At 46.6% G+C, this 26,110-nt stretch overlaps 2 protein-coding genes across 7 annotated transcripts; both read left to right on the forward strand.

The window, feature by feature from the left end:
- Positions 1 to 1,662: 1,662 nt before the first annotated feature.
- trim101 (tripartite motif containing 101) lies at positions 1,663 to 9,346 on the forward strand. 3 transcript variants are annotated; one of them, XM_028410853.1, is made up of 14 exons: positions 1,663 to 2,026; positions 2,104 to 2,163; positions 2,316 to 2,528; positions 4,070 to 4,251; positions 4,357 to 4,531; positions 4,604 to 4,699; positions 5,368 to 5,445; positions 5,529 to 5,684; positions 5,762 to 5,784; positions 5,880 to 6,004; positions 6,539 to 6,933; positions 7,122 to 7,877; positions 8,158 to 8,289; positions 8,859 to 9,346. In XM_028410853.1, the coding sequence occupies exons 2-13, from the start codon at positions 2,152 to 2,154 to the stop codon at positions 8,242 to 8,244; spliced, it is 2,298 nt and encodes a 765-aa protein (XP_028266654.1). In that variant the 5' UTR covers positions 1,663 to 2,026; positions 2,104 to 2,151; the 3' UTR covers positions 8,245 to 8,289; positions 8,859 to 9,346. The 3 variants fall into 3 exon arrangements, with proteins under 3 accessions (XP_028266654.1, XP_028266653.1, XP_028266655.1); XM_028410852.1 differs by having other exon boundaries at positions 1,663 to 1,973; XM_028410854.1 differs by lacking the exon at positions 7,122 to 7,877 and having other exon boundaries at positions 1,663 to 1,973.
- A 755-nt stretch (positions 9,347 to 10,101) lies between these two features.
- tpd52l2b (tpd52 like 2b) lies at positions 10,102 to 26,079 on the forward strand. 4 transcript variants are annotated; one of them, XM_028410866.1, is made up of 8 exons: positions 10,102 to 10,335; positions 12,828 to 12,985; positions 13,190 to 13,338; positions 14,599 to 14,658; positions 18,894 to 18,941; positions 21,159 to 21,260; positions 23,312 to 23,360; positions 23,837 to 26,079. In XM_028410866.1, the coding sequence occupies exons 1-8, from the start codon at positions 10,317 to 10,319 to the stop codon at positions 23,921 to 23,923; spliced, it is 672 nt and encodes a 223-aa protein (XP_028266667.1). In that variant the 5' UTR covers positions 10,102 to 10,316; the 3' UTR covers positions 23,924 to 26,079. The 4 variants fall into 4 exon arrangements, with proteins under 4 accessions (XP_028266667.1, XP_028266668.1, XP_028266669.1 ...); XM_028410867.1 differs by lacking the exon at positions 18,894 to 18,941; XM_028410868.1 differs by lacking the exon at positions 14,599 to 14,658.
- The last annotated feature ends 31 nt before the right edge of the window (positions 26,080 to 26,110 follow it).

A 26,110-nucleotide genomic window follows, 5' to 3' on the forward strand; every position in this document is an offset into this window, starting at 1 on the left:
ATACCCAACATTAGATAAGTATGGGTTAATTTCGCCCTATGGAGGCTCCTGCTTTAGTAGAACGTGTTCTAGCCAATCAGATCTCAGCATCTGTGTTCTAGCCAATCATATCTTAGGAACCGTGTCCAGGCTTCGTTCAACGTAACAATGCGGAAGCAGCGTGAATACAAATCAACCCCGACCCCAAAACGCAGCTGGACAGATGTCGGGTATGGATGAAGCAGCGTGGGAGGCCTGGTGCAGGACTAACGGTCCAGAGGGTCGGGAGGAGCAGCTACCTTTGTTCAAAGCTGTGTTGTTAGCGAGCTAGCCGCTATAGCTAGCCACCTAATTCGGCTTAGTACTGCTGCAAAGTCCGTTGATTAATATGAATTTATTAAATATTCAATAGATGGATCATACTAACGCTCTAAAATCTATTGAAGCATTCTGTTTGTTAAAATAAAAGCGGGATAATAGTTCATTCTGTAGTTCGTCCTATAGCCGTAACATACAGGAAGTCCGCCATTTTGGAAAAAGGGCGCCATGTTTCTCACACTTCATCCAATGCGCGTGACAAAAATCAGTCATGATTATTTTCTCAGTCTGAACAGATATTAATAACCTACTATGATGGTGCTGTCGTAGCGCCACCTACTGGCAGTATGTGATGTGTTTTGGGTGATGATCCAATTTGGACACATCGTATTTTAACAAACACCTCCCAGGGAGATGATCTGATCGACCTGAAATTCTGTCACCTGGTTCTCCAGACACTGTTGAGTGTGATTTTTAAAACGCTTTTCTCAAATGATGGTGACCGGAGAGTCTTCTGGCTGCAGGCCGCGGTGTCTGGGACACCTTCAGGCTGGGACACCTTCTGGGGTTAAGTCCTCAGTCAATCCTGTGGTGATATTTGCAGACAGGTTAGGACATTTGTTTCTGTCTGTTTCTCAAATTTGATCCATTTGGTTCTTTTTGTCTGTCAGTTCCCTGGTTGTCCACTGGGTGTCACTGTGGTATCTGACACATGTGCATGTCAGGCTGTCTGTGATGAGCAGAATAATCACAACACCCAGGAACCTGTAACCATCCACCCTCTCCATGCCAAGTCCCCGGATGTTAGCTGGTGGAGTCTGAGAGGAGTTTTCCGGAAGTCAGTCACCATCTCCTCTGTCTTGATCTGAAGGTGGTCGAGTTCACACCAACAACAAAGTCCTCGAAGGGAAGGGAGCAGGAGAGAGAGCGCCGCCCCCGGCCTCTGTTTTCCAGTGGACGACCTGGAGAGAGAGAGAGAACTGACGTCTATTTTCTCAGACAGACTTACAACTCCAGACCGTCTTGGGTGAAACACTCTTCTTCACCACTTCCCCCTTTATACTTTAATTAATGTGGTATTGATTGGAAGACATTAAACTGCTGCACTTAACACCTGTAAGAGGACCGTGTTGTGGATGTAACAGTAGAAAGAGCACCGCCTGGCATGGTCTTAATCTGTCCACATACCAGCCAGCTCCTGATATGGTGTGTGTGTGTGTGTGTGTGTGTGTGTGTGCGTGTGTGTGTGTGTGTGTGTGTGTGCGTGTGTGTGTGTGTGTGTGTGTGTGTGTGTGTGTGTGTGTGTGTGTTGGGACCAGAGGGCTGAAACCTGATGCCGCCCCCACCCCCCCACCCGCCCCTGAACTCAAATCCATCGTCCCACCGTGCGTCCTCTCTCTGTCTCTGTCACACACATAATGCTGTGGATGGTGAGGAAGCTGCGAACAAACACACACACACACAGCAGAGGGGGATGTGTGTGAGGAAGAGTCATGTGGTGAAGAATAAGTTCAGCAGCTGAAGAAGGAGAACTCCCACGCCGGCTCGTAAACGTCGTGGTTTTTACACAACTGAAAGTGAACCACGGCAACTGAAGACGACCCTCGCTCCAGCCTGACATTTGAGTGAGCCGGGTATTTCCAGTGCAGACCGTGGCACCGCTCCGGTCTTTACAGGTCAGCAGCTTTGGGCAAAACTTACTCAGCACTTCACTGTAAATGTCAATGAGGTCCGCCGTGTCTTTAAAGCTTTAAAGTTTTACCATCGGTAGATGAATTAAATTGGACGAACTGTTACTTCCTGCAGGTCTTCTTGCTTCTTGGTGCTTTCTGCATCACTGTCTGACAGACGGGCATGCAGAGGAGGGTGAGTAAACAAGCTCTTGTTTGTCATGTCTTGTTATATATATCGTCATCTCTTGATCTTCTTTGTTGTGTCTCCATCTTGGCGTGTTTGATTTTAATATTCTGTTTCCCATACACAGGCACACTGAACATATTTCTTTTTTTTCCCCACAGGAGGAGGTGAAGTTCAGCGGGGCAGCCATGTCCCTGTCGGCCGACCTGAGCTGCCTGCAGGGCTGCGGCGGGGGGGCGGAGCGTGAGGCGGCGCTGGCGTCGCTGGAGAAGCAGCTGATCTGCCCCATCTGCCTGGAAATCTTCAACAAGCCGGTGGTCATCCTGCCGTGCCAGCACAACCTGTGCAGGAAGTGCGCCAACGAGCTGTACCAGGTCTGCTATACACAAGTCTGTACACACAGCCGCACTGCATTGTTCACGGCACACACACACACAAATCTGCATCTGTGTGTGTGTGTGTGTGTGCAGTGGATTATCAGTGTCTAAAATGGGAGCTGTGGATGTTCAACTGGTTTGCTCATGTGTGCAGCCTGATCACCTGTCATGACCCACTTTGCTGCTATTCTTCTGTGTGTGTGTGTGTGTGTGTGTGTGAGCCTGGAAGTGTCTCTCTGTGTTAGTGTGTGTGTGTGTTCTTGTGTGCGCGCTGGAAACCTCTCATGATCATGTTCATGACCTTTGACCCCGCTGGGACAAAGAAGATTGATCTCCTCTCACCTGACACAATCATCCACACCCAGACCACATACTGTGTTTCACAACACAACTGCAACACAACAGCTGCAGGCTGCGGGCGCCTCTCCATCCTCAGCTTACAGATCTGTTTGGTTGGATGTTTTTTGGGGGGCTGCACAGATGTTTATCGTCCACTGAAAAACACAGTCTAGTTGAAGCCACCTCTCTCTCTCTCTCTCTCTCTCTCTCCCCCTGTGTGAGGCCTCGGTCGTCCCGGAGCATCTCTGATCCCTCCGTCAGGCCCAGCAGCAGCTGAGGCTCATTAAAGGCCCCTATTTCAGGACTCTTTACCCCTCTAACCTCCCATCAGCCCCTCTGCTCATCTGTGCTTTGCTTGGTCTCTCGTCTCTCTGTTTGTTTCTGTTGTTCAGCACCTGAAAACAAAGAGAGCTCATTCAGTCTGACAAAACGTCCTTCTCTCATCTGTGTTACACATTCATCCACTTTTTAAGGTAAAGACACAAATAAACACGAACATTTACCTGCTGAAAAGCTTATCTGCCCCCTAGTGGCCAGAACTGCAACAGCATGTTATTCTACACAAACTCTAGTGAGATCCTGACATCATCAAAATCAGCCCATGTGAATCAGGTCATCAGGGGCTCCTGTGTTATTTATACCGTGTATACATGGAGACTCAGAGAGTACACAAAGTCTGTGTGTGTGTCTGTGTGTGTGTGTCTATGTGTGTGTCTGTGTGTGTGTGTCTGTCTGTGCTTGAGGGATTTTCCCATCTTGCCCAGTAACTCGTCCTGCAGCAGGTCTGACTCCAGCCTGGGGAGACATTTAGAGGATTTTGCACATTCTCCCTGACTGACGACTAAAACTGCCGCTAATTATTGAAATCCCAGCATGCAGCTGTGTTGCATGACGACAAACAACAAGCGCTAGCTGTTGACAGGGGGCTCCTCGGAGGTTATGATTTCTGCATCTCTTCACAGTGACGCTCATTTAACGTTTGTGTGTGGAGACGTTTTGATTGTTGTTTGTTTTGCTTCTCTATAGAAACGTTTTGTGTCTTTGTGATTGTTTTGTGTGTATTTTTCATGTTTCTCTGTGATCAGTGTGTGTTCGTTGGGGTCTTTTTGTATTTCTATATGAGCATCTCATGTCCCTGTGGTGGAGGCCTTCTCAGGTTCGGTTCATTGTAGTGGTTGATGGTGGTGTCTTTTGTCCAGCCGTCTCTGTTCCAGGCTCGGACCACCATGATGGTGAACAGCGGCCGTTTCCGCTGTCCGTCCTGCAGACACGAAGTGGTGCTGGATCGCCACGGCGTCTACGGCCTGCAGCGCAACCTGCTGGTGGAGAACATCATCGACGTCTACAAACAGGAAGTCAGCAACATCACCGCCATGCCCAGGTCAAGGGAATGAACATGCAGTGACTGTGGTGAAGTGAATCTGACACGTACACTGACTGTGTGTCCTCCGTGTGTCCTCCGTGTGTCCTCCGTGTGTCCCGCCAGCCCGCTCCCCCCTCCTCCACCTGTTGCCCAGGCGACATGTTCAGACCATGAAGGAGAGAAGGTGAACATCTACTGTCTGACCTGCCAGGTTCCAACCTGCTCGCTCTGCAAAGTGTTTGGTGCTCATCAGTCCTGTCAGGTGGCTCCTCTGACTGACGTCTGCCAGCAGCAGAAGGTTGGTTTTCACTGTGATTCACTGACGGACTGCAGCATTTTAATAACTTTTCATTTCTTTTTGTTTCCACAGGACAGACTCGCTGAAGGAATCTCATCTCTGGTGGTGTTTAACGACAAAGTCCAGGCTCTGATTGATGAGGTGGAGGACACCTGCAGACTCATAGAGGTCAGTGAGTCTGTGTCCTGTTGGTAGTATGTGCAAAAATAGTTTGTAAAATAGTATAAATATATGTGTATTTTTACATTTGTCTGTGTGGTGCCCTGCGATGGACTGGTGTCCAGGGTGTACCCCACCTCTCATCCAAAGCTAGCTGGGATAGGCTCCAGCCCCCCGTGACCCTGCACTGCAGGACAATGCGGGTTAATAGAAGATGGATGGATTCTTACTTTAAACTGTATGTTTTCCCTGTTACAGTTAATTTATCTTGTATTCTATTATAACTAATTAATTTAAGGGATCAGGGTTATGAGACAAAAATTAGTAGGACACATTCTACTGACCCATCAGGTCAGCAGTTAACAATAAAGGTGATTTCAGTCATTTTCATTCAAGAGTTTGAAGCCACCAAACAGTTAGAACTGATGAAGCTGCTTGGAGGAGCAGACGTCCTCAAGAAACTCCACCTGTCCAGATGTCTCACTTCAGGCTCTTGAATAAAGGGGGATGGACTGCCTAGTCCATCAGGATCCCCAGGGTCTCTGCAGACCTCTGCCAACAGCACCCTGCGTGGAACAGGGGCTGGAGTAAAGAGTCGTGTTCATTGGAGGAGGATTCTTAATGAGGTCAAACAAATCATTTCTGAATGTGTTTGTTCTCTCGTGTTTCCTCCGCAGGAGAACGGCAAGACTCAGAAACAGAGTGTGAGCGACACGTTCAGCCACTTATACGCCATCCTGGAGGGGAGGTTCAAGGTCGGAGCTTCTTCCTCCTCCTCCTATATTTTATTTTATTTCACATCTTTGCATTAAATGTAGCAATTCTTGTCGGTATGAAGGCCATGTCGCAGCAGATCAGCTCCGAGCAAGAGGAGAAGACGGGCCACATCCAGACGCTGCTGCGTCGCTATGGAGACAGCGTGGACACCAACAGCAAGCTGATGGAGAGGACGGCGAGCAGCATGGAGGAGCCGGACATGGCTGCTTTTGTTCAGGTGCAGTCAGCGCCTGCCTCAGTTCAATATGTCTGAAATCGGCTGTGATTCATTTTCTTACTTTGTCTTCATTCCAGAATTCACGAGACCTGATCACAAGGTGAGTACTGATGAGGCGTTCATGGACTTCACTGTTAGTGGGATGTTTGACCACTCTCCTCCTTCCTTTCTTCTTTCTTTCTCCTCTGTGCTCAGAGTGATCACAGCGACCAGCTTGTGTCCGTCCGAGACCCTGAAGCCGGGTTACGATAATCTGACTCACTACAGCTTCGACTTCAGCGAGCAGGAGCGAGCTCTGAGGAGCCTGGACTTCATCAAAGGTACGAACACAGCGAGCGCTGAGCGAGGATTCATTTTTAAAACCTGGAGAGTTCTCCTTGTGTTTCTGAAGTCTGATGGAACACTGCCGCCAAAAACAAGTGTGGATGTCACACAGACTGTAACTGTATCTGTGGAGGGCGTTTTTAAGGTTTAGGGCCTGAGCCTCGTCCAAAAATAGCTGCAGTCAGTAAGATCTCCTCTCAGATGTCCGGAGTATCACACAGCTGACAGCTTTATTGATCAGCAGTAAAATAAAAGTAAAAAAAAAAAATATTTATCGCATAAGGAGCAAAGTGGTGCCGTGGTTATCAGTACCTGTGTTCTCCCACGTTCTAAACTGCCTGTAGGTGTGAGTGGGAGTGTGAATGGTTTTTGTCTGTGTGTGTTGCCCTGTGATGGACAGGTGACCTGTCCAGGCTGGACCCCGCCTCTCACCTGTAGACAGCTGGGATAGGCTCCAGCCCCCCGTGACCCTGGACTGCAGGACGAAGGGAGTTCAGATGATGGAGCAAATAATCATGTCTTTTTTTCAGCTGAGGAGGATGTTTCTGAAGAGCCAGAGCCAGAACCAGAGCCAGAGCCAGAACCAGAACCAGAAGAATCCAAAGAACCCTTAATAGAGAACACAGAACCAAAACAATACCAGGAACCTTTAGTCCAGAAGCAGGAAGCTGTTGCAGAACCAGTTAAAGATCAGACCCCAGATCTGATATCACCACCAGAGGAACCAGTGCAGACAGCAGACCCAGCAGAACCAGAACCTGTGAGCGATGCTGTGGAGCTTCCTGTGGAGGTTCTGCAGCCCGAGACTGAAGACCAGGACACAGACGATGTAAGATCAGGTCAGAATAAGGCGGAGAAAGAGGAGGCTCCTCACCCAGTCAACGAGGGACACATGTGTGAGGAGGAGGGAATGAGCACACTGCAGGTACAACACACACACACACACACACACACACACACACACACACTTGCTTGGATTAGTCAGATTCCGAGTTTTCCCGTGAGAGTATCCTGATTTGTGTTTGGAGATAGACGCAGGACCAGAACACTGCAACACTCCAAACAATGAACGCATGCTGTGTAACCTGTGCTGAACGTGCTGAATCTTGTCAGTGTGAAGGAGGAGAGGCAGAAAGAACCGATGGAGTTCAGGTGGAGGATGGAGTGCATGCTGAGTTTTACCCCGGCTGGTTCAAAGCAGGCAGCTGGAGCAGAGTTAGCCCAGCGGAGCAGATGATGCGCTCACCACCACCAGCTGAGGAGTCAAACCTCCAGCTTCCACAGACCGCTCAGAACCTGGAGATAAGCGCGTCTGGCGCTGAATCCCCTCCTCCCTGTGGACCTGAGCTCCACCTGCAGCCCCAACAACCCCCACGGTCCTCTCAGCTTCCTGCTAAGCCTTACATAGCCCCCCCTCAGCCGTCAGACAGCGAGGCCACACCGACAGCTGGTGTGACTGAGGAGGAGGAGGAGGAGGAAGACATGCAGGGCTGGGTGTGCCTGCCTGTGGATAAAGCTTTCAGCCTGGCTGAGGGCATCATTGATCTGGGAGAGGACAGCTTTTCTGATGGATGCACATCATCTGCATCACCAGAGGACACTGAAGGAGGTTTTTCACAGAAGGAGGTCTTGAAAGAGCTCAGAGAGAAAGATCTGGGAGATGAGATGATGAATGAAGGGGTAAAGAAAGGAGGTGAGGTGGTGGAGGCTGAAGCTCAGGAGGTCGCCGGTGATTTATGGAGAGGCGCGGCGGCAGAGTTTAATGCTGGCAGCTCAGGGCGTAAAGGTGACAGCAGCATGGAGCCTGAGGACCTAGAACCTAATAAGGAAACAAGTGAAGAGGAGACGAGGTCCTCTGTCTCTCTCCAGGTCAGTGCCTTCATCATCATCATCACCGTCATCTCCATCATCGACCTGGCTGCTGCTGTCTCCACCTGCTGATGTGCTACACCTCCACACTGTCTCCACTTCTCAAACTCGGCCACAGCTGCTTCTGCACTCTCATTTTGTGTTTGTGTTCTGAAGGAGGGATGAAAATCTCTCTTCCTCTTCTTCTTCCTTTCTTCAACCCACGTGTTCATCTCCTCACCCTCTCCTGTCGCTCATCCATCCCTCCTCTCTCTCGCCCTCCTCTCTCTCTCTCCTCCAGGCTGTCACTCTGATCTTCTACCTGTTGGCCTTCCTGGTCATCCTGCAGAGGGTGTGGGCTTACATCGGCTGCTTCATTATCACATAACACCAGCAGGAGGCGCACACACACTGTCACTGCTGCACAGCTCAGGTACACACACACACACACTCACCTGCTGGCTCCACCTGGAAGTGCTGTGAAGAGTGCTTTTATTTTGAAATGTCTTCCAACCTGCATTTATTTTTTTGTAATGTAATAATAAATAAAATAATAATGTGTGTAATAACAATGATGGTAATACACTTAAAAAAAAACACATTTTAATACAACTTAAAACTACAACAAGTAAAATAGACTTTTATCTCTGCTCTCTACTGACACCTGGTGGTCATGCCTTGTCATTGCAACAATTGACCAAATACAGGGAACACACTCAAATAAAATAAAATAGAATTCTAAACAATAATAATAAAGTCATATAATATATATTATATTATAGCTTTGAGCCTTAGAGCAGCAGCAACATCATTTATTGTTTACTGCACTTCTGTAACGCTTCATCAACACTATGGGAAATGTTACTCAGCTTCAACGGCGTAAAAACACTTTGATTCCACCTTCTTACATTCACAGCAGCTGGTTGAGTGACATTATCCTAACAAACAATCAGTGCCACCAATAACCCTGAATAATACATATCTGTCCTGTCTCTGCTTCAGATGGAGACTGAGACCAGGAGCCCCGCTCACAGCGGTCCTCCCTCTTCCTCCTCCTCCTCCTCTCCGATCAGCGAGGCTTCTCGTCGACCCAGTTTCTGCTTCTCCTGGCTGAACCCCCTCCACAAGAAGAAGTAGAGGAACCACAGAAACGTTAGGAGAGAAGACGCTCACACTGATCTGAGACCTTCAGAGAGAACTTCAGCTTTGTTTGAATGTCATGGAGACGAGAGAGCATTCAGTCCTGGCAGAGACGTTCCAGAAGATTTTCACTTTTTCTTTTTATGTGTGTAAGTGTAGCACATCTCACCAGGTGTAATTATAAGAATTTAAATTGTGTGGCTGTACTAAGCGAGACTGGAAGTGGACGGGTTTGAATGTATGTCAGCTGCATACAGTAAAAGGGACAGGCGTCGTGGTGGTGTTGGAGCTCCTACCTGTAGGACTCGAGGAAAGTGTTGGTGAAGTATAAATAAATATGTTGATATGTTGTTTTTTTCGGAGATCACATTTTTATTCAGTGTTGCTGTACCTTTGATTTATTTGTGATTACTTGAATGAGTCCAGCTGGAAGGATGTCTGATGAAGAACACCAGCTTTTTGTGAGTGAGTAAGGGGATTTGTATTTTGTGTGTGTGTGTGTGTGTTTTGTAAACTGATGTGTGTGTGTGTGTGTGTGCATGATGTTTAAGTTAGTATAATGGTTTTGTTTGATTCATTCAAAATGTGAATAAATCAGATATTTGCTCCAGACTTTATTCTTCTGAAAATTGAAACCACAAAAATCTTGACACCACAAACTATTTCAACAAAACAGCTGTCTCTGTGACGTCATTTGACCACGACGGAAGTCTCAGAAGTGCAGTTACTACAAAAGAAAACAACTTCCGGTTTTATGGGACACGCCTTGTAAATAAAAGCACAAATTATTTTTATTTATTTGTTTAAATACTAAGACTAGCTACACGGCAAAATTAGTACCATGTTTAAAAAGTTGTGTTTTAACCACACCCGTCTAAGACGAAAAAAAAAAACCCGGATGTTTTATTTTTATTATTATAACACTTTATTATTTTATTTGATGCCTTGCAGAAAAAAAGTAAAACGGTTAAAATATATATTTTGTTATATCTGCTGATATATTTGGAGAAATATATCACAAGTATAACATCATTTTGTCATAATTGTTGGACACACGAAGGTACGCTGTGCTTTATTTTGAAAATCCCCGCCCGGATGTGGCGCTGTTGCTACGTTAGCTTAGCGGCGAGCTTTTTAAGCTGAGCTGGCTGTTGGGCTGCTTTACTGTTCCTGTCGACGGCTTTCTGCGAGTGGGAGTAGTCACTGCAGTCAGGAAGAAATCCCCACGCAGAGTGGAAATCACGCAACAATCCGCACTTCACGCCAGACGAGTCTAACTTTCGAATAAATCAGGAGTCGCAGCTCCGTCACATCGACGCCATGGACCCCGCCAGCCAAGGTAGCGTTGATTGTTAGCTTAGCGGGCAGGTTAGCTAGCCAAGCTGAGTGTGTGGAATTCACGAACACTTTGACAGCAGGTTGTTGTTGTTTGTTTGTTCACATCCACTCGAACAGTGAGTGTGTGTGTATCCCGTGTGTTTCTGTGTTTTGACTCATTAAAAGCTAATAAATGACAGTAGTCGTGGAGTCGTGCGGGCAGGACGGGCCCGCGGGTAAGTGACAGGGACAGCAGCAGGGAGTGAAGGGACGGGAGCTGGATCGTGTTACTAATTCACTACAGCTTCCAACACAATTTCACACACAGGGAGTGACACTAATCCACTTAAGAAGTGAACAGTGTCCTGTTTTCTGTCACACTTCCACAAACCCGCCACTTCTGGACAGGGACGAGTTTGTAAACAACAAGAAGGAGGATGTTAGCTAAAGCACACCTCTGCGCTCAGTCCGTCCTGATCTGATGTGAATGAATGTCATTTATCAGATGTATTGAACTTAATAACACCCTTAGCATGCTATGCTAGCTCCTGGCTTGGTCATAGCTGGTTGTTTGATCAGCTGACTGGTGCCTGGAGGTCAAAGAGGAAGAAACTCCACCTGCTTCATCATGGTTTCCTCTCCTGACCTCGATGCCTTTATTCTGTGTCTTGTCATGGAAAAATATGTTTATGCAGAATAATGAACCTCTAGAGATCAACACGTCACTGTGAATCCTGGTCTAAATGGCCTTCAGACGAGATAAATGCACATTTTTTGTTGCCCCACAGCAGCTATCGTCCTGACAAGCCTGTTAATGCCGCTGATGCTTTTGGAGAATGTCCTAATAAGTCTTCCTGAACCCGGTCCTGCAGTTCATGGTAGTGAGCGGCCATGATAGACATGTCATGTTGTGTTAGGCTTCCTCTGCCTCAGGATGAGCGTTTTTAGGAAGTGACCGAGGTTGCCTGCATTTACTTCTACATGATGTACGACAAACTGGAATGAACCAGGACGTGTCTACCTCAGTATGACCCCCGATTTGTCATTCTGTGGAACCAGGCCATGGGATTTTTGACCCTTTTCCCAACGGATGTGTTCAGATTTGATGCTACTCTGCCAAAGAGTCTCCAAATCACTGGCAGTAAATGGCAGCTAATAGAGCTTCTTTGTAGGAGAACTGAATGATTTTTGTTTCCATATCAGCCTGAAACGAGCCAGAATACAGCGGCAGCGGCTGCAGCAGCAGGTTAGGTTTGAAGTAAGGGGTGTGGCTGTGGACATAGACAGGATACGCCTGTTAATGTTTGCAGAGGAGTCAGGCAGCGAGTGCAAGCTGCATGAAGCACCTTAGGATCTGTCAGAATGTAGAGGTTATCTGCAGAAAGGGAACAAAGGGCGGGTAAGAGTTTACATTAATGCTTGTTAGAATAAAACAGTTTTCTTCACTATCACGGGCACTGTTGTCTCTCTGTTGCCACCTCAGCTGTTTTTTAGTTTATCGTCCTGTTGGCCGGTCTGAATCACTAAATCAATATACCTTGAGGGTGGAGTCGTCGTGTCTCCTGTCAGCTTGTGCACAGATGTTATTGGAAAGACTCCGGCTTAGACAGCTTCTCCTGCATTACCTGAAGAGAACGCTAATCCTTCATCTTTTGCAACAAGCAGTCCGTGCGTCTGAAGCGCTGTTCGTGCAGATGCAGATGCTGCTGTCAATCAGGAAGTTATAACAGTCACACAGCTGTTGTGATGCTTAAAATGTGAAGAATTCACATTAAAAAGCAGAAAGTGAGGTTGAAAGAGTTCCTCTCTTCACATACTGTGTGTGTGTGTGTGTTGTGAGGTTTGAGATAGTTGTTCATGTTAGGTTCCCCCACTGAGTTCATATTGTGTTAGTGTTGCTGCATAAAGTCTATTTTTACCCATTGTTTCCTGCAGTTAGGGTTTTTTTTATGCTCGGGCTCGTCGTGTCCTCTTGTCCTCTGTGCCAGCTCTGGCTATGCCAAGGTTTTGTCGCTGCCAGAACTGTGCTGGTGTTTTCAGGTGAATGATACAAGATGTGCTCAGTGCTGGAGAAATGCTGACCGATGCAGATTTCAGTGTGTGAACAACAAATGCAATGCGAGGGCTAAAGCAGCCAGAGGAGTCAACGGGCACATAAGAAGCGTCCTCGTTTAGGGCTTGATCTATTTTATATGAATATTTTATGGAGATATTTTTCTTTCTTTTGGTCATCTGGTCGATCATGTTCAGCTCAGAGTTCCTGTTCTCAGTACCAGTGAAAGGTGTGATGGTCCAAAAGAAGGATCTTAAGTTACGACGCTAATTGCCACTTACTTTTCCTGCTGGCAACTCTACCCTCCTCCTGAGCCTGGTTGTTAGAGTGTGTGTGTGTGTAATGGATACAGAAAGGGGTAATCTGAGTAAACCACTCTTGGCTTTTAACACTTCTTGTGGGTGTTTCTTTAACCTCCCATGGCCTCTCAACTTTACTCTGATGTCTTCCTGTCATCCCAGATATCAACCTGAACTCTCCAAACAAGGGTCTGAGCGTGGATCATTCAGACAGCCTGTCCGATGTGCCGGTGCAGGGAGCCATGGGTAACTCAGCCACCCCTCTTCCACCTGGCCTGACGGAGGAAGAGGCTGAGGAGCTCCGTACTGAGCTCACCAAGGTAGGTTCCAGAGTCATTAGCTGGTCACATGTTGATAAAGATCAATGAGCCAATGGCCCATTTTAAACCACTGTCTAGAAGCTATAAAGTCCCCGATCGCCAAAAATTGCGAAGATGTCGGAAGCCCTCATTGGACGACCACAACGCCGCCTGTAACCCGGCGTGCCGCCTGTACAGTCATTGGACGGTTGCTGTGTGTTTCAGGTGGAGGAGGAGATCAACACGTTGCGTCAGGTTTTGTCGGCCAAAGAGAGACACGCCGCAGAGCTGAAGAGAAAGCTCGGCCTCAGCCCGCTCAACGAACTCAAGCAGAACCTCACCAAGAGCTGGCAAGACGTGCAGACCTCCAATGCGTATGTATTGTTCAGTCCAGGACCTCGAATGACATGTAACCAATGTTCACAGCCAGAGTCGGAGCAGATGTCCTGTGCAGGGTTCAGTTTAGTCTGTTCACTAGTTCACTACAACACTTTAAACCAGATCACGTGGTTATTTCTGAGGACTCGGACTGCTGCAGACGTGATGATTCTTGTTAAAATAGCAGTGGTTTGTTATTGGGCATGTTGCTTCAGGTGTGGGTGATAAGACTGAATCTCTTTCTAGGAAATGTTGGCCCGTCTGTCTGGAATGTGCCTTGGCACCTATGTGGCTGTTTTGGGTTGACTCTTTTTTTGTCTACAGTCCTGCACAGGCAGGTTTAGAAGTTCCTTCTACCCTCCAGGTGACTCGGGACTGCAGCTCACTGAGGCGACCCTGAATCACAGCTCCTCGCAGATATTCTCAGAAATAGCCGGTCAGGAAGTGACTCATACCGTGGCAACGCATCCAGGGCCCGGGAGTCCTCGGATCACATTTCACAGCCTGAAACAGAAGCAGAGGCAAAAGTGCTGCGTTATCAGATACAAGATGTATTTATCATTTCAAAGCTTCATTTACCAATGGAGCTCGTCACAGTTTTCCCTCCACTTCTCAGTTTGAAACCAGATTTCAAGTCTTCATATTTTCCTTGATTAACTAAGCATCTGTAGTAATTAACCTCAGCAGGGGGAGGACGAGGTTTGAAGCATCTTAATGAGCCGCTGTGTTATTTTATTCAAGCGGCGGCGCGGCGCCGTCCCCTCGCTCTTTATCTTATCTGTTGACATTTTTAGTCGCCTCATTTAGAAAACAAGTACGCGTGTTTTAATTAACTTGGTGCTCGTATCAACTGTTGTGTGTGTGTCTTGTCAGCGTGTTAAATATATGAATCCATAAATATCACCGTTTATCTTGAGTCACGTTGACTTTGGCTAAATGAAGAGTAGCTGCTGACATCACTCTCTCTGGCTACTGGACCTCCAGCATCATGAATAGTTGATTCAAATATAATGCTGTTGAAAGACGGACACACATCCTCTCAGTGAGTCTGACGGAGGGAATGTCAGATCAGGGCTGAGCTTCAGTGTGAGTCGTTCTTAAAGGTGGAGTCATGCTGGTGTCTCTGTAGATAAGATGCTCGGTGCAGGAAGTCCCCTCTGTGTGACTGAATGTGAACATGGAGGCGTCACTGATGGATCGTTTCAGAGCTGGTGCTGAACCTCTGCAGAGTGACGCCCTCCTGTCTGTGTTTCTAGCTATGTGAGGACCACTGAGAAGCTGGGCCAGTGGAGTGAGAGAGTCACCGGTTCAGATCTGTGAGTCCGTGCACTGCCTGCAGCTCGCTGGTGATGGTCCGGGGTTCTGCGCTGTTTGCTCTCTCACGCTCTGACTGTTGCTTCCCCTCCATCCCTCTCTGTTCTCACCTTCTAACCATGTCTGAGAATGCTGACATTTCAACTGTTTACCTTGGAGTCCAGTAGGGTGTCTGTGTGTGATTCTGGATCGGGTTTTTTTGCTGCTGTCAGGACTCTGTTGCATATGTGGCGAGACTTGTGGCACTGAAGTGGGACTTAGTGTGTGTGTGTGTGTTTCCTTCTAACCATGGCAGCCAGAGTTACATAACTGACTCACCTGAATCTGTGTTAGTCCACCGTGGCCTGTGACTCAGCCTCTGTGTTTATCTGGTGTTTGAAATCATCTCTGAGAAATCACACACACACACACACACACACACACAGGTCAGCGGTCTTCCTCCAGAAGTGATGACACATGTCCTCCTCTCTGCTTCCTCACCATATTTGTAGCTTTTCAGACACTTCCCCTCTTTCACACTGAGTCTGCTTCTAACCTGCTGCACAGAAAAACCTTTGAAGCATTTTTTGGGCTGGTCATATTTGTTGTGTTAGCGGCCTTTTTAAGTGCAGCATTCCCAGTTTTCAGTTACTTTTTATGTGACTACACACACACACACACACACTCACTCTCTGGTAATTGTTGCCCATTATGTAATGATTTCAGTCTGAAGGGGGTTTGGCTAAAAACAATGAAATGAATCAATCATTTGGTTCACAATGGAAAACCAGAAACATCTGTTCGTGTAGGATGATGATAAAGATCCTTTCCTTCACCGGAGCTTTCTGCTGCTGAACATGTTTAACTCTTAACACGTTGAAAACAAAGAGAAGCCGTGGAGACGGTGCCCATTAGGCTCCTTCAGCAATCCATCCCCGCTCGTTTTAATGAGCCGACACAGCCAAGACATACTTTTATCTCTGTTAGCAAAATGGAAGCCAACAGCAGGAGGACTGTGTTTTTTTAAAGGTGCTTCTTGACTCACTATTTGAAGTGTTTCCACTGAGCTGCGGTGAGGTCTGAAGCTAATGGAATGTTCCATGTGGCTGCTTCTGAAACAAACTGGATTGGCGAGCTCGCTCAGATAGTTAGCCTGACGGGTGGACAGACCTCCAGTGCTGCTGACCCTGTTCTCACAGGCACATCGCAGCAGCAGCAGCAGCAGGTGCGGCAGGGCGGCAGCACGACTTCCCGTTTGTTCCAGTTTCACACACACAAACAGACGTACATGTCGCATTTCTGAACAGTCTTAAAATAATTGTGGGTTATTAGACGCACACGGCTGGAAATCCATTCACACTCAGGCAAGAAGGCACATCATTCTTGGTGTAAGCCCACACACACACACACACACACACACACAGACACACACAGACACACACACACACACACACACACACACACACACACACACACAGACACACACAGACACACACACACAGACACACACAATGCCCAGCACAGTACAATGTGTGTCTATCTCCTGCCCACATTCACACACATGCCTGCGCCCTCGTCGTGCCTGGCGACCAGACGGGCGGCTTAGACTCGCTGCTGCAGGAACAGCGGGAGGACAGGAAAGGAATGTGAGCGAGATAGATGGAAGGGCGGAGAGACGGAGACAGAGACAGTCTTTTGCTTATTCACATGACACGTGATGACCAGAGAGAGAGAGAGAGCAAAGATACAGGCTGACCAAAAAGAATGTCATGGATTATCATGGCACAGAGACTGACAGCTGCCATGGAGACTAGAGTGGGTGGAGAGTCACTCAACTGTTGAATGAAATGCTCACCTCAGTGTAGAGAGCTCTAGGAGCATACTGTTAGGAAGTGTGTGTGTGTGTGTGTGTGTGGCTTCTATTTCTACACTGTTGAGCAATATTGTTGTGGATCAGGTGGCCATGGAACACTTTCTTAAAATAAACCCACGATGAAGAAATACTTCTACCCACGATCCTCCCGGGTTAGATGTGAGGAGGAGCCCTGCGTCTGTTCATCAGTGGTGGGAGTGTAGAGCTGTGCTGTACAGTAAGCTGCATTGTGCTGATGCATGTCGGGACATAAGGCCCGGCCTTGTCTGAAGGAGACAAGTCTCCTGTTGCTGTCGCACCACTAGATCAGGGTAAAAACGTGTGTTGACTACCTGCAAGGCCGTGATTTATTTATTGTTATGACAGGAAGCCCGTTCTGATAGTTGATAGTTGATAGATGATAGTTTTTGTGCTAGTGTGGCTAATCCCAAACAAACATGCTACAGATGGTGGAAATCTTATTTAATCTTATTTAGACCCATTGGAAGGACAGAGGCTGCTGCTGAGCTGCTATCAGGCTACGTCTGCTCCCTGATGTCAGCCACAAAGAGGGGGAGAAGTCAAGCCTGATGAGATGAAGGCACGTCAAACTTAGTTTGATTGCAGAGCAAGATAGTTTTAAAATATTAAGCGTTTTAAAAAAGTAATTTAACATTGACGTCAATGACAGATTCTCCAACATTTTCAAGTTTTCAGCGCCTGCATGCTTTCAGCTACAGAAACCATTCAAAGATCAACATGTTCAGCTTCTTCAGGGCTTTTCAGCTGTCACTATTCAGAGTTCTGCTGTTTATAGTTTTTAAAATATTAAGCTTTTTCAAAAATGTATTTAACATTAAAGTCTGTGAGAGAGCAGACTCTTCGTCTTTTAAACGTTTTCAGCGCCTGCATGCTTTCAGCTACAGAAACCGTTCATATATCAAAGTGTTGAGCTTCTTCTGCTCTGTTCAGCTGGTACTTTTCAGAGTTCTGCTGGTTATAGTTTTCGAATGGTTAATGGTTTTATACCAAGTGGTTTTTGAGGTCTCCTCTGTGTGTTGCAGAGACTGATTCAGCTTCTGTTCATATTTCGTGTTTTCTATGAATTACATGCAGAGTTCAAACGCTTCAGCTGCTGCGATCAAACCTGCGTTTTCTTCAGGAAATGCAGCTGCACTGTGATTGGACAGGGTTTCTTAGCTCTGTGTAGGCCCGTTTCACTGCATCCGGCATTCTCTGAATGTCCTTTGTCGGCTGAAAGATGCTGTTTCAGACGTGTGGAATGTAATGGGCTCAGCAGGTTCAGTGGGCGGCTTCCTACATCGTACAAAGCTTAAAGGAGGTTGCTGTTGTTTGCGCTGTTTGCTGAGTGAGACATTAACAGATGTCAGAATCGTCTCCAAACACGAAGCCGCCCCAGCTGTCAGTCATGAGTTCTGTTGTCACAGTCATCATCACACAGTTAAAACACAGCACCTCTGTTATTCCAGAGGCAGGTGTGAGCTTCAACCTGCCTTGTTATGCATCATGAATAAGAAACATTTGATGCATGAACCTGTTTGATGTTTGGGAGTTACTGGACTGTTTCCTTCTAATGGTGTGCTTTATCTTGGCCCTCGCAGCTTCCTGTAGTGTTGAATCGGAACACGGTTACTTTGAAATTTGAGCAGGACTTAAAGGAAGTTGATGCCTGCTTTCAGAAGATGCTGGTGTTTGTTTGAATGAGGGTGGTACTTCAGCAGTAGACGTGTATATAAATGGGGGTTCATGGTCTGAAATGGTCTCTGCCGCTTCATTCATCACAGTTTTCCTTATCAGAGCGTCATGTGTCACAGGGTCTGATTCATCCAGGCCAGGTCCAAGAGTTTAAAATCGACATCAGTGACGACTCACATCCCCCCCGAGTGGTGAAATGTCTTCCGAAATCTGCTATGGATCAATTTTAAACTCTTGAAGCATCTGACCTCATCTGCACGCCGATATCTGTCCATGCACCGTCAGCCTGGTTCGTGTTGGGTGAATGAATACTTTAAACAACACTAGGAGAAGTTACCTGTTACTTCCTCAGAGCCTCGGCTGGAACTGTTGTTGTTGTTGTTCCTTTTAAAACTGTTACATGAACTGTATTGATGTAAAACCTGCTGTGAGCAGCAGGCAGGGACCAGACGATCAACATTTTATTTAATATTAAAAAATAAAAGTAAGTTCCTGTTGATCAAACCGTGATTATTCTGTTTAACAAATGTTATTTTTCTGATGTTTTACAGTGATTTAAATAAGAATGACCATAGAAAAAGTAAACACAGAGTTTAGTTAGGGCCTGACGTGGAGCTTAGCCTTTGTGACTGCTGTATTGTGAGTGTGTGTCTCTTCCCCTGTGTCATTATCCTGCTGTTGTGTCTTCAGATATCTGTCTGCCTCAGCCACTTTGGATGACATTACCCGCTCTGAAGCGTGAGTTGACCCCTTTCTCTTTTGTGTTCCTGTTTTTGTATATAAGCTAAGGTTTCTTTGGAGTTTGTTTGTTTGTTTGTTTGTTTTTGGGTGAGTTTGTCCTGTCCATGCTTTGTCCTGCAGCCTTTCTTTTGCTTCTGTCATGGTGGAGGTGCTGCGGGTGATTTAGATGTGCAGGCATTTGTGTTGGTGGCTGAGTTCAGGAGAGATTCTCCACCTTATTGTGGGTGTTACAGACTTTTTTATAGACTTTTTATAGACACATTTCAGTTGTTTCCAAGAATTTAAATCGAGGCAACTGGACTCAAGGATGTTTTTTGAAGACGTTTCGTCCCCCAAGTGGCTTCTTCAGTTCTGCTCTCACCCGTTCACCGCCCTGTCCCTTCATCCCACAGGTTCTGGTCGTTAACTGGCCATTAACCAGCTATAGGGATCTTAGTCATGTGAGCTCCTACAAGATCCACCCACAGAGGTCCTGAACACATAAAACTCAGATTCCCAACCAGAACAGTAGCAGAACTGAAGAAGCCACTTGGGGGAGTGGCAAAACGTCTTCAAGAAACAATCCTTGAGAATGGATAAAAACAGGCCTGGCTTATGATCCGGTGGGTGGGGTTCAGGTTCCCTGGTGATAGGCTGTTCTAATCTAATCCGGGACTGGTCTGCTGTTTGATTCAAGACTAACTGCTCTAAAAAATACATGCAAGCAGCCTTTAACCAGCGAGTTAGCTCTGTGGGTCTGTGAGTTATTTTACCAGTATCTGATCACATCTGTAGAATTAACAACACTGCAAATGAAGAAGGGGCCTGCACACAGTCTGAAACTGATCCTCCAGTGTTTTAGGTTTGTTTTGATTTAAATGCTGCTTAAGTGCTTAGTGTGGGGCGTCAGCCATGTTGATGGGTACAGCTGTCTGCACCGTCAGCGCCACCAGCTCCTCTCCAAAGTTGTATTTGCTGAGACTCTGTGAACCGTCTGCTGCTGCCACCGCTGTGTCTGCGTGGCTCAGCTGCTCAGAATGTGTGAACATACGACCGGCTACACTGTGTGAGAGAGAGAGGGAGAGTTTCTGCACTGATTTACCAGGTGACCATGTATTTTATATACTATACTGTTGGGAGGCAGTACGCCTAGCTTTCAGACTACAGCCCAGACCATCCAGCTCTTTGTCTTTTGTCTTATGTGTGTGATAACCCTCCACAGCAGAGGAGGGTTATCAGGATGCACACAACAGGAAGGTTCTGGAGCCGGGCTGAAAACAAACATCTTACTTCCTGGTTCTTATTATAATCACAGGCTGTTTTGGGGGAAAAATGTCCGTCCACTTTAAAAACACAGACCAGGAGCTCTTCATCCAACATGTTGAGTTTCCAGGCTGTTAACCCTGAATGACACCAGCCCGTTCAAGGTGTTTGAAATTCACATAAATACCAGAATCTGGCAGCTGGATTTCTTCTCTTTGAAGGATGAGTATCTTACATTTTGGGGTTTTTAAATCGATGAGTAAATCACGTTGGTGCCGCCCCACCCCTCATGCTCAGAGTGTGTGATGTTATTCTCGCTGTGATCGATGCCCTCTCGTCCAGATGAGGCGTTGTTTGACCCACTTTATTTAAAGCTCAGTGACCTCACCTGTCCTCGGGGCTGAAGCATGTCCAGCAGGACCACCAGGTCCCCCTCTGCTGCTAGGTTTCTGCTGTTGCTGCAGTTCATACGGAATGAATCAGCTGGTCTTGTGAAGCCTTGTGCGGAGCCGCTCCCCAGGAGCTGGCCTTGGCAGCTTGACCATTTCATTTTCCCATCATGCACTCTCATCCTCTGGCTGCTGTGGGACATGCTGAATCACACCTGCCATTAACACTGATGGGTTAGGAGGAGTTTTAACCCTTTATGGTGGATTCTACTGCATAAGCAGCCTGACTCATCATAAACAGCACAGGGAGACGTGAGGCCTCAGTGCACCTCAGTTCATTGACTGTATTTCTAAGACGATACTGACCACTGGAGGTAAACGTGGGTGTAGCAGTAACTGCTGTTAGTTTGGTTTGGTCTAATAGTTCTTTTTTGTGCCCTCCTGTCTCCCCTCACCTGTCCATCTGTCTTCTTTGTCTTCCTCCTGTCCGACCACTTCTTTGTTTCTGTCCTCCCTGTTTCCTCCATCATTGTTCCCGTTCGTTGCCTCCCACCTTTCCTCTCCCTCCTCCTGCTCCCTGCAGATACAAGAAGACTCAGGAGACCCTCTCCCAGGCAGGACAGAAGACCAGCGCAGCTCTCACCACAGTGGGATCAGCCATCACCAGGAGACTGGGCGACATGAGGTACTGTGCAGCGGAGCCAAAATGGCCGACACCCTGAGTGAGCTACAAGAACAAATGAGCAGAGCAGACAGAACCGTGATATGAGCACAGACGGATATTTATACTGAGTCCATCTGGGAACCAGCAGGGTTTTGTTGGTTAATTGATTCAGTCCAGGTCCAGTTGCTCATTGTTCCTTGTAGCTCTCAGGTTGTCTCGCCATGCGGACCAGCGCACTGTTTCTCTCAACATTAACCATCGATCAGAAGCATGTTTATGGACGGGGTCCCTCTGCTACCTGAGGGGACGGTTCAACTTATTCAGAGACATCAGTGATTTGTATGCATCACTGGAATTAGTTGACCCACCCTGACCTGTAGCCTGTAGATGTGTTCCTCCACCTGAAGTCACGTTCTGTGTGTGTCTGCATGTGTGAGGGTGGAGTTAGTATAGAACGGACATTAACTCCTTCACACTAACTCATGTCATCACCCACGGCGCCCTGACTCACACGGCTGCTGTAATGACCTTAATATTTCTACTTTACGCCCACACTGATGTTTGCTCTTCAGTTAAGGGTGTGCATGAAGAGACGTGTGATGGATGTGTTTGCTGTTTATCATTGACCCACTGCTCCATCACTTTTCTTGCAGCTTTTGCTTGTTGATCTGCTCTTTAGTTTGTTTCTTGACCAGTGAAGCCACGTCTACTCTTAGGACCGTGTTATATTTCCTCCTTCACCTTAAACTCTCTGTTTTTCCCTCTCCAAGTTTATTTGCTGTGAAACTCAGGGTGGTGTTTTTAAATCTGACCTGAAAGTCTAAAGTAAAACCTATGACCAGGTGTGTGTGTGTGTGTGTGTGTGTGTGTGTGTGTGTGTGTGTACAGTCGTGACACACGCTGGTATGAAGATAAGAGAACATGAAAATCAGGCTGCTGGTGTCACTGGTTACACAGCAAACACAGCCCCGCTCTGTCGTCCTGACGCCGCTCTGTTCTTGCCCGATCGCCCCGCTGATAACGCTGCTGCTGTCTCACCTGTGTTTGTGTGTCCTTGTGTGTCTCTGTGTTTTGTTGTGATTGCTGCTTTGGGCTCACTCTCGCTCTCTCTCTCTCTCTCCTCTCTTTTAATCGCTGCCTTGGTTTGACCTGCAGAGCTCTGCCTTTCTCTAATTCCTTTAGGTAAGGCTAACACGCCTCTGCTGCCGTTAATATTCAACTTTCATTTGACTTTTTTGAACTTGTGCTGTTTCCAAACCTGCTGTTATTAGTTAAACACCTGCATTACTTCATTCCTTTAGATTACTTGAATGGATTAGCATGTTAGCATGTTAATGCTATGTTAAAATATGATTGATTGATGTCTGTGCGTCACAGAGACACTGAACCTTATTTTTACCTTAACTTGACCGATAATCATGGCGCCCATTAAAAAATAAAGTGATGGCGAGTTCCCTCTCTCCTGAAACTTTTACACCATTTTATTCCCTTGATTTTGGTGCATTCTAATAAATGTCCATGTGTCACCTGTAATCTGTGAGATTATGAGCTAACTGCACTTCAGCTGCTGTATCTGCTGCATAATAACGTGTCAGTGCCCGCTTGCATTATAACACCTGCACTTCTGTCTCCTCTCTTTAACGCTTACAAAGTAGCAACTATTCCATTCGCCACTCGATAAGTATGCCCGCAATGAGGTAAAGTGACACACACCTTTATGTCAGTGTTACACTCACACACACTCACACACTCACTCTCTTGTACATGTCTGCTGCTGCTGATGTTCTCATTTGTTGATGCTGCTGTTTTTTGGACCAGGTTTGACCGGTTTTATAAAATACTGAGTGTCTGATCAATTTTGAAATATCGCTTATCGTCTGATATTTTGTCCACTTAGACCTCATCACTGTGTCAGTTAGTCATATTGGTTAGTGTTGGTGTAACCGCTAGCCACTTAAAAACTGCTAACATGGCTCTACAAGTATTGATAATCCTTCAATATAACAGGACTGTTTTTATTTGATCGTTTCTGTTATTTATCTGTAACATTTCTGCCTGTGTCTGTTCTGCAGGAACTCTGCGACCTTCAAGTCGTTTGAGGATAAAATGGGGAACCTGAAGGTGAGTGGAAGCCGTCGGTCTGCTCAGGTGGACGTGGTTTAGCAGCCAGCAGGTCAAGGACCAGCTGATGTCATTTGTTTGAACACATACGCTGGGTGATGTCTGGACCATGTCCAGGGTCCACTGCATGTGTGGAAGGAGCTTAATGGATTTCTGATCATGAACACGTGTAAACACATGGAATCTAATCTTCAGCTGAAGGAAATGATTGTTTTCTATTGAACGCAGGAAAAGAATCATTTATCATGTGTGTGTGTCTGAACATGCTGATTCGGCCTGTTTGTTTTTCATACATTTACTTGTGGGTGAAGTCCAGTAAAGAAGAACCAGAGGATGCATTAGTTTGGTGATATCTAGTCTTTCAGTTTTCCTCTCAGTGAGGCGCAGGACTAGTGCTGCTGACGTCTGCAGGGAGCTGATGTGTCAGAGCATCGGCTGCTGCCAGTGACTCTCGTCTGTTTCCTGTCTCTCTGCAGTATAAGGTCGTCGGTCCCAAAGGGAACGGGGAGGCGGCCAGTTCCCCCACCGACACCACCCCTACTCAGGAGAACCCACCTTTCTGAATGCAGCCCACCTCCTCTTCCTCCTCCTCCTCGCTGCCACCTTCCTCACGACCTTAGACTGTACTGTTACCACCTCTCCACCGACCTCTGACCCTCCACCACAAACCCCGCATCAGGCAGGCAGGCCGAGGTGAAGGACTCACGGCTTGGAGGCGGGGACGCCCCCTCCATCGCGCCCTCCATTCCTCTGCCTCCATTTTGTTGATGTCTAAACATGAATAATTTACAGACCTTGCTCCTCGGTTACATCACCGCCACCGCCTGCCTCCACTTCCTCCATAGTTAGACCCACCCCCCCTCGTTCATGCACACCACACCCTTCAGACGGCTTCTAAACAGGTTCAGGAAATCTGACAGGCATTATCAGATCTTTGGATCTGAGGTTTCATCAGGCGGCGGCAGTCTCGGCTCTGGAGCCTGAAGGTGGAGGCAGATCGACGGGCATAAGCAAAATGTTTTTTTTTTGCGAATTAAACCGACTTTTTCTGTCTTCTCGTTTCCGACTACTGTCATCTACTATAAGTGATGCGTTCTCACTGTGAGCACAGCCCCCTCTCTAGTTTGCTGTGACGCTTGCGGGTTCAGAGGTTAGTGATTGGACTGGAGGGGGGAGGGGGGAGGGAGCAGATCCAGGACATCTTAACCCTCCAAGACCTACTACTGCTACATGCATGTGCATATCTCATCTCACAACTCAAACCGAGGTCTCGTGTGACACCCAAAAAAAAACAAACAAAAAAAAGCAGGAAAACCTTAAACCATTTTGTATTATAAACTATTTTACACTGCTTTGCATAATGTTTTTACATAACTTTTATCAACATGTATAAATATATATGAATAAATATATTGTCGCCGGTGCTGCCTGATGGCAGCAGGTCAGGTTGATGGGATTAAATGAAAATAAAGAACAGCAGGGGGAGGCTGAGCAAACCTTACAGCGCTTTGGGTCGGTTTCACATGTTCGTTCTTTGTTCTGTGTGTGAAACCGACCCACTGATGGAGGGAAGAAGGAAAACAGCGACGGGTGATTTCATTTGACAAACTGAAGGCGCGCTCGGTCGCCGTCACACCCGGCCTGTGTTTCCTCCTTCACCGCGGTTTGGCGGCTGTTCCCTCCCTTTTGTTAACACACAGAACTCGATGTGAGACGATGCTTTGCTGTGTACACTACCTGGTGAATGTCGCCGCTTCTCTATCGGCCTTACTCACTTTAAATGGATCTCCTGTTATGATTTAGCTTGTAGAAAAATCTTCTTCTTTTTTTTAAGTTGTACAGACTGCTTGGACTGAAGAAAGGCGAGTTAGCAATGAAGATATTTAGAGTCCCCCCCGAAATGTGTCATGGAAGATATCTCGCTGCCAACAATGCACTCCTGTTCACTGCACACACACAGACACACACACTGCACGAGGCCAAACTAACACAAAGTCACTGTTGCCCTCAGAGTTCATGGAGTTGAAATCCTGATATTCACAGATTTGTTGGTCAAACTAGATTTTCTCTGCTTCTGTCATTGCCAAAAAAAATGTCACCATCTTGCCACAGCTTTCTTATTTTTTTTTTTGTCAAACTGTTTCCAGTGACTCATGGGTGTGTTTCCTTGTTTTGTATGTGTTGATTATTTTTTGGTAGAGGATGTTCCTGTTTAGGTGAATAGGTCTTCAGTTTTGTTTTGGCTTTCTTTCTGTTTGGAGAGGTGAACTTTAGAGATGATTTATTGTTCCTACCTAACATGCCATCATGTGAAAACACGTTGCCAATATTTAAATATCTGTTACAGCCTCTGAATCTCTTCCTGCTTCGCCAAAAACAGAACTTGTGCACACTACAAGAAGTTTTTTTTTTTTATTATATTGGCTCCAAAAAATAATTTGTTTTTACACTAAAAGGATACAGGACTATTTAGTTGGTGTAAATGGCCCCTTTTTTTGTCACCTGTTAGAACCTGTAGTTTAGGATGGAAACCTTTTGTTTTGGGTGCAGCACATGACAAGCCTGCTCAGAGGAAAGTACTCTTAGCTTTATTTAGGTCCTGGGCCAGCTGATGTAGATTGTTAAAAGGGATCAGATTTGGAAGGTTATGGTGAATTAATTAAAACTTTTGGTTTTGTTGTATATGTTTGGATATCAATAAAGCATTCCTTTAAATGAGGACGTGGTGTGTGCTCAGTGTTTTTTCACTC

The sequence above is a fragment of the Parambassis ranga genome, chromosome 7 (assembly GCF_900634625.1).
Source record: "Parambassis ranga chromosome 7, fParRan2.1, whole genome shotgun sequence".
Classification (NCBI taxonomy): Eukaryota; Metazoa; Chordata; class Actinopteri; family Ambassidae; genus Parambassis; species Parambassis ranga.

What these genes read in the sequence shown, in the direction of transcription:
- trim101 (XM_028410853.1), top strand. An exon ending in ACACCTGCAGACTCATAGAG is followed by an intron (nt 4,700 to 5,367) that starts GTCAGTGAGTCT and finishes TTTCCTCCGCAG; the next exon opens with GAGAACGGCAAGACTCAGAA. An exon ending in AGGGAATGAGCACACTGCAG is followed by an intron (nt 6,934 to 7,121) that starts GTACAACACACA and finishes GAATCTTGTCAG; the next exon opens with TGTGAAGGAGGAGAGGCAGA.
- tpd52l2b (XM_028410866.1), top strand. An exon ending in TCCGTACTGAGCTCACCAAG is followed by an intron (nt 12,986 to 13,189) that starts GTAGGTTCCAGA and finishes TGTGTGTTTCAG; the next exon opens with GTGGAGGAGGAGATCAACAC. An exon ending in GACATTACCCGCTCTGAAGC is followed by an intron (nt 18,942 to 21,158) that starts GTGAGTTGACCC and finishes TGCTCCCTGCAG; the next exon opens with ATACAAGAAGACTCAGGAGA.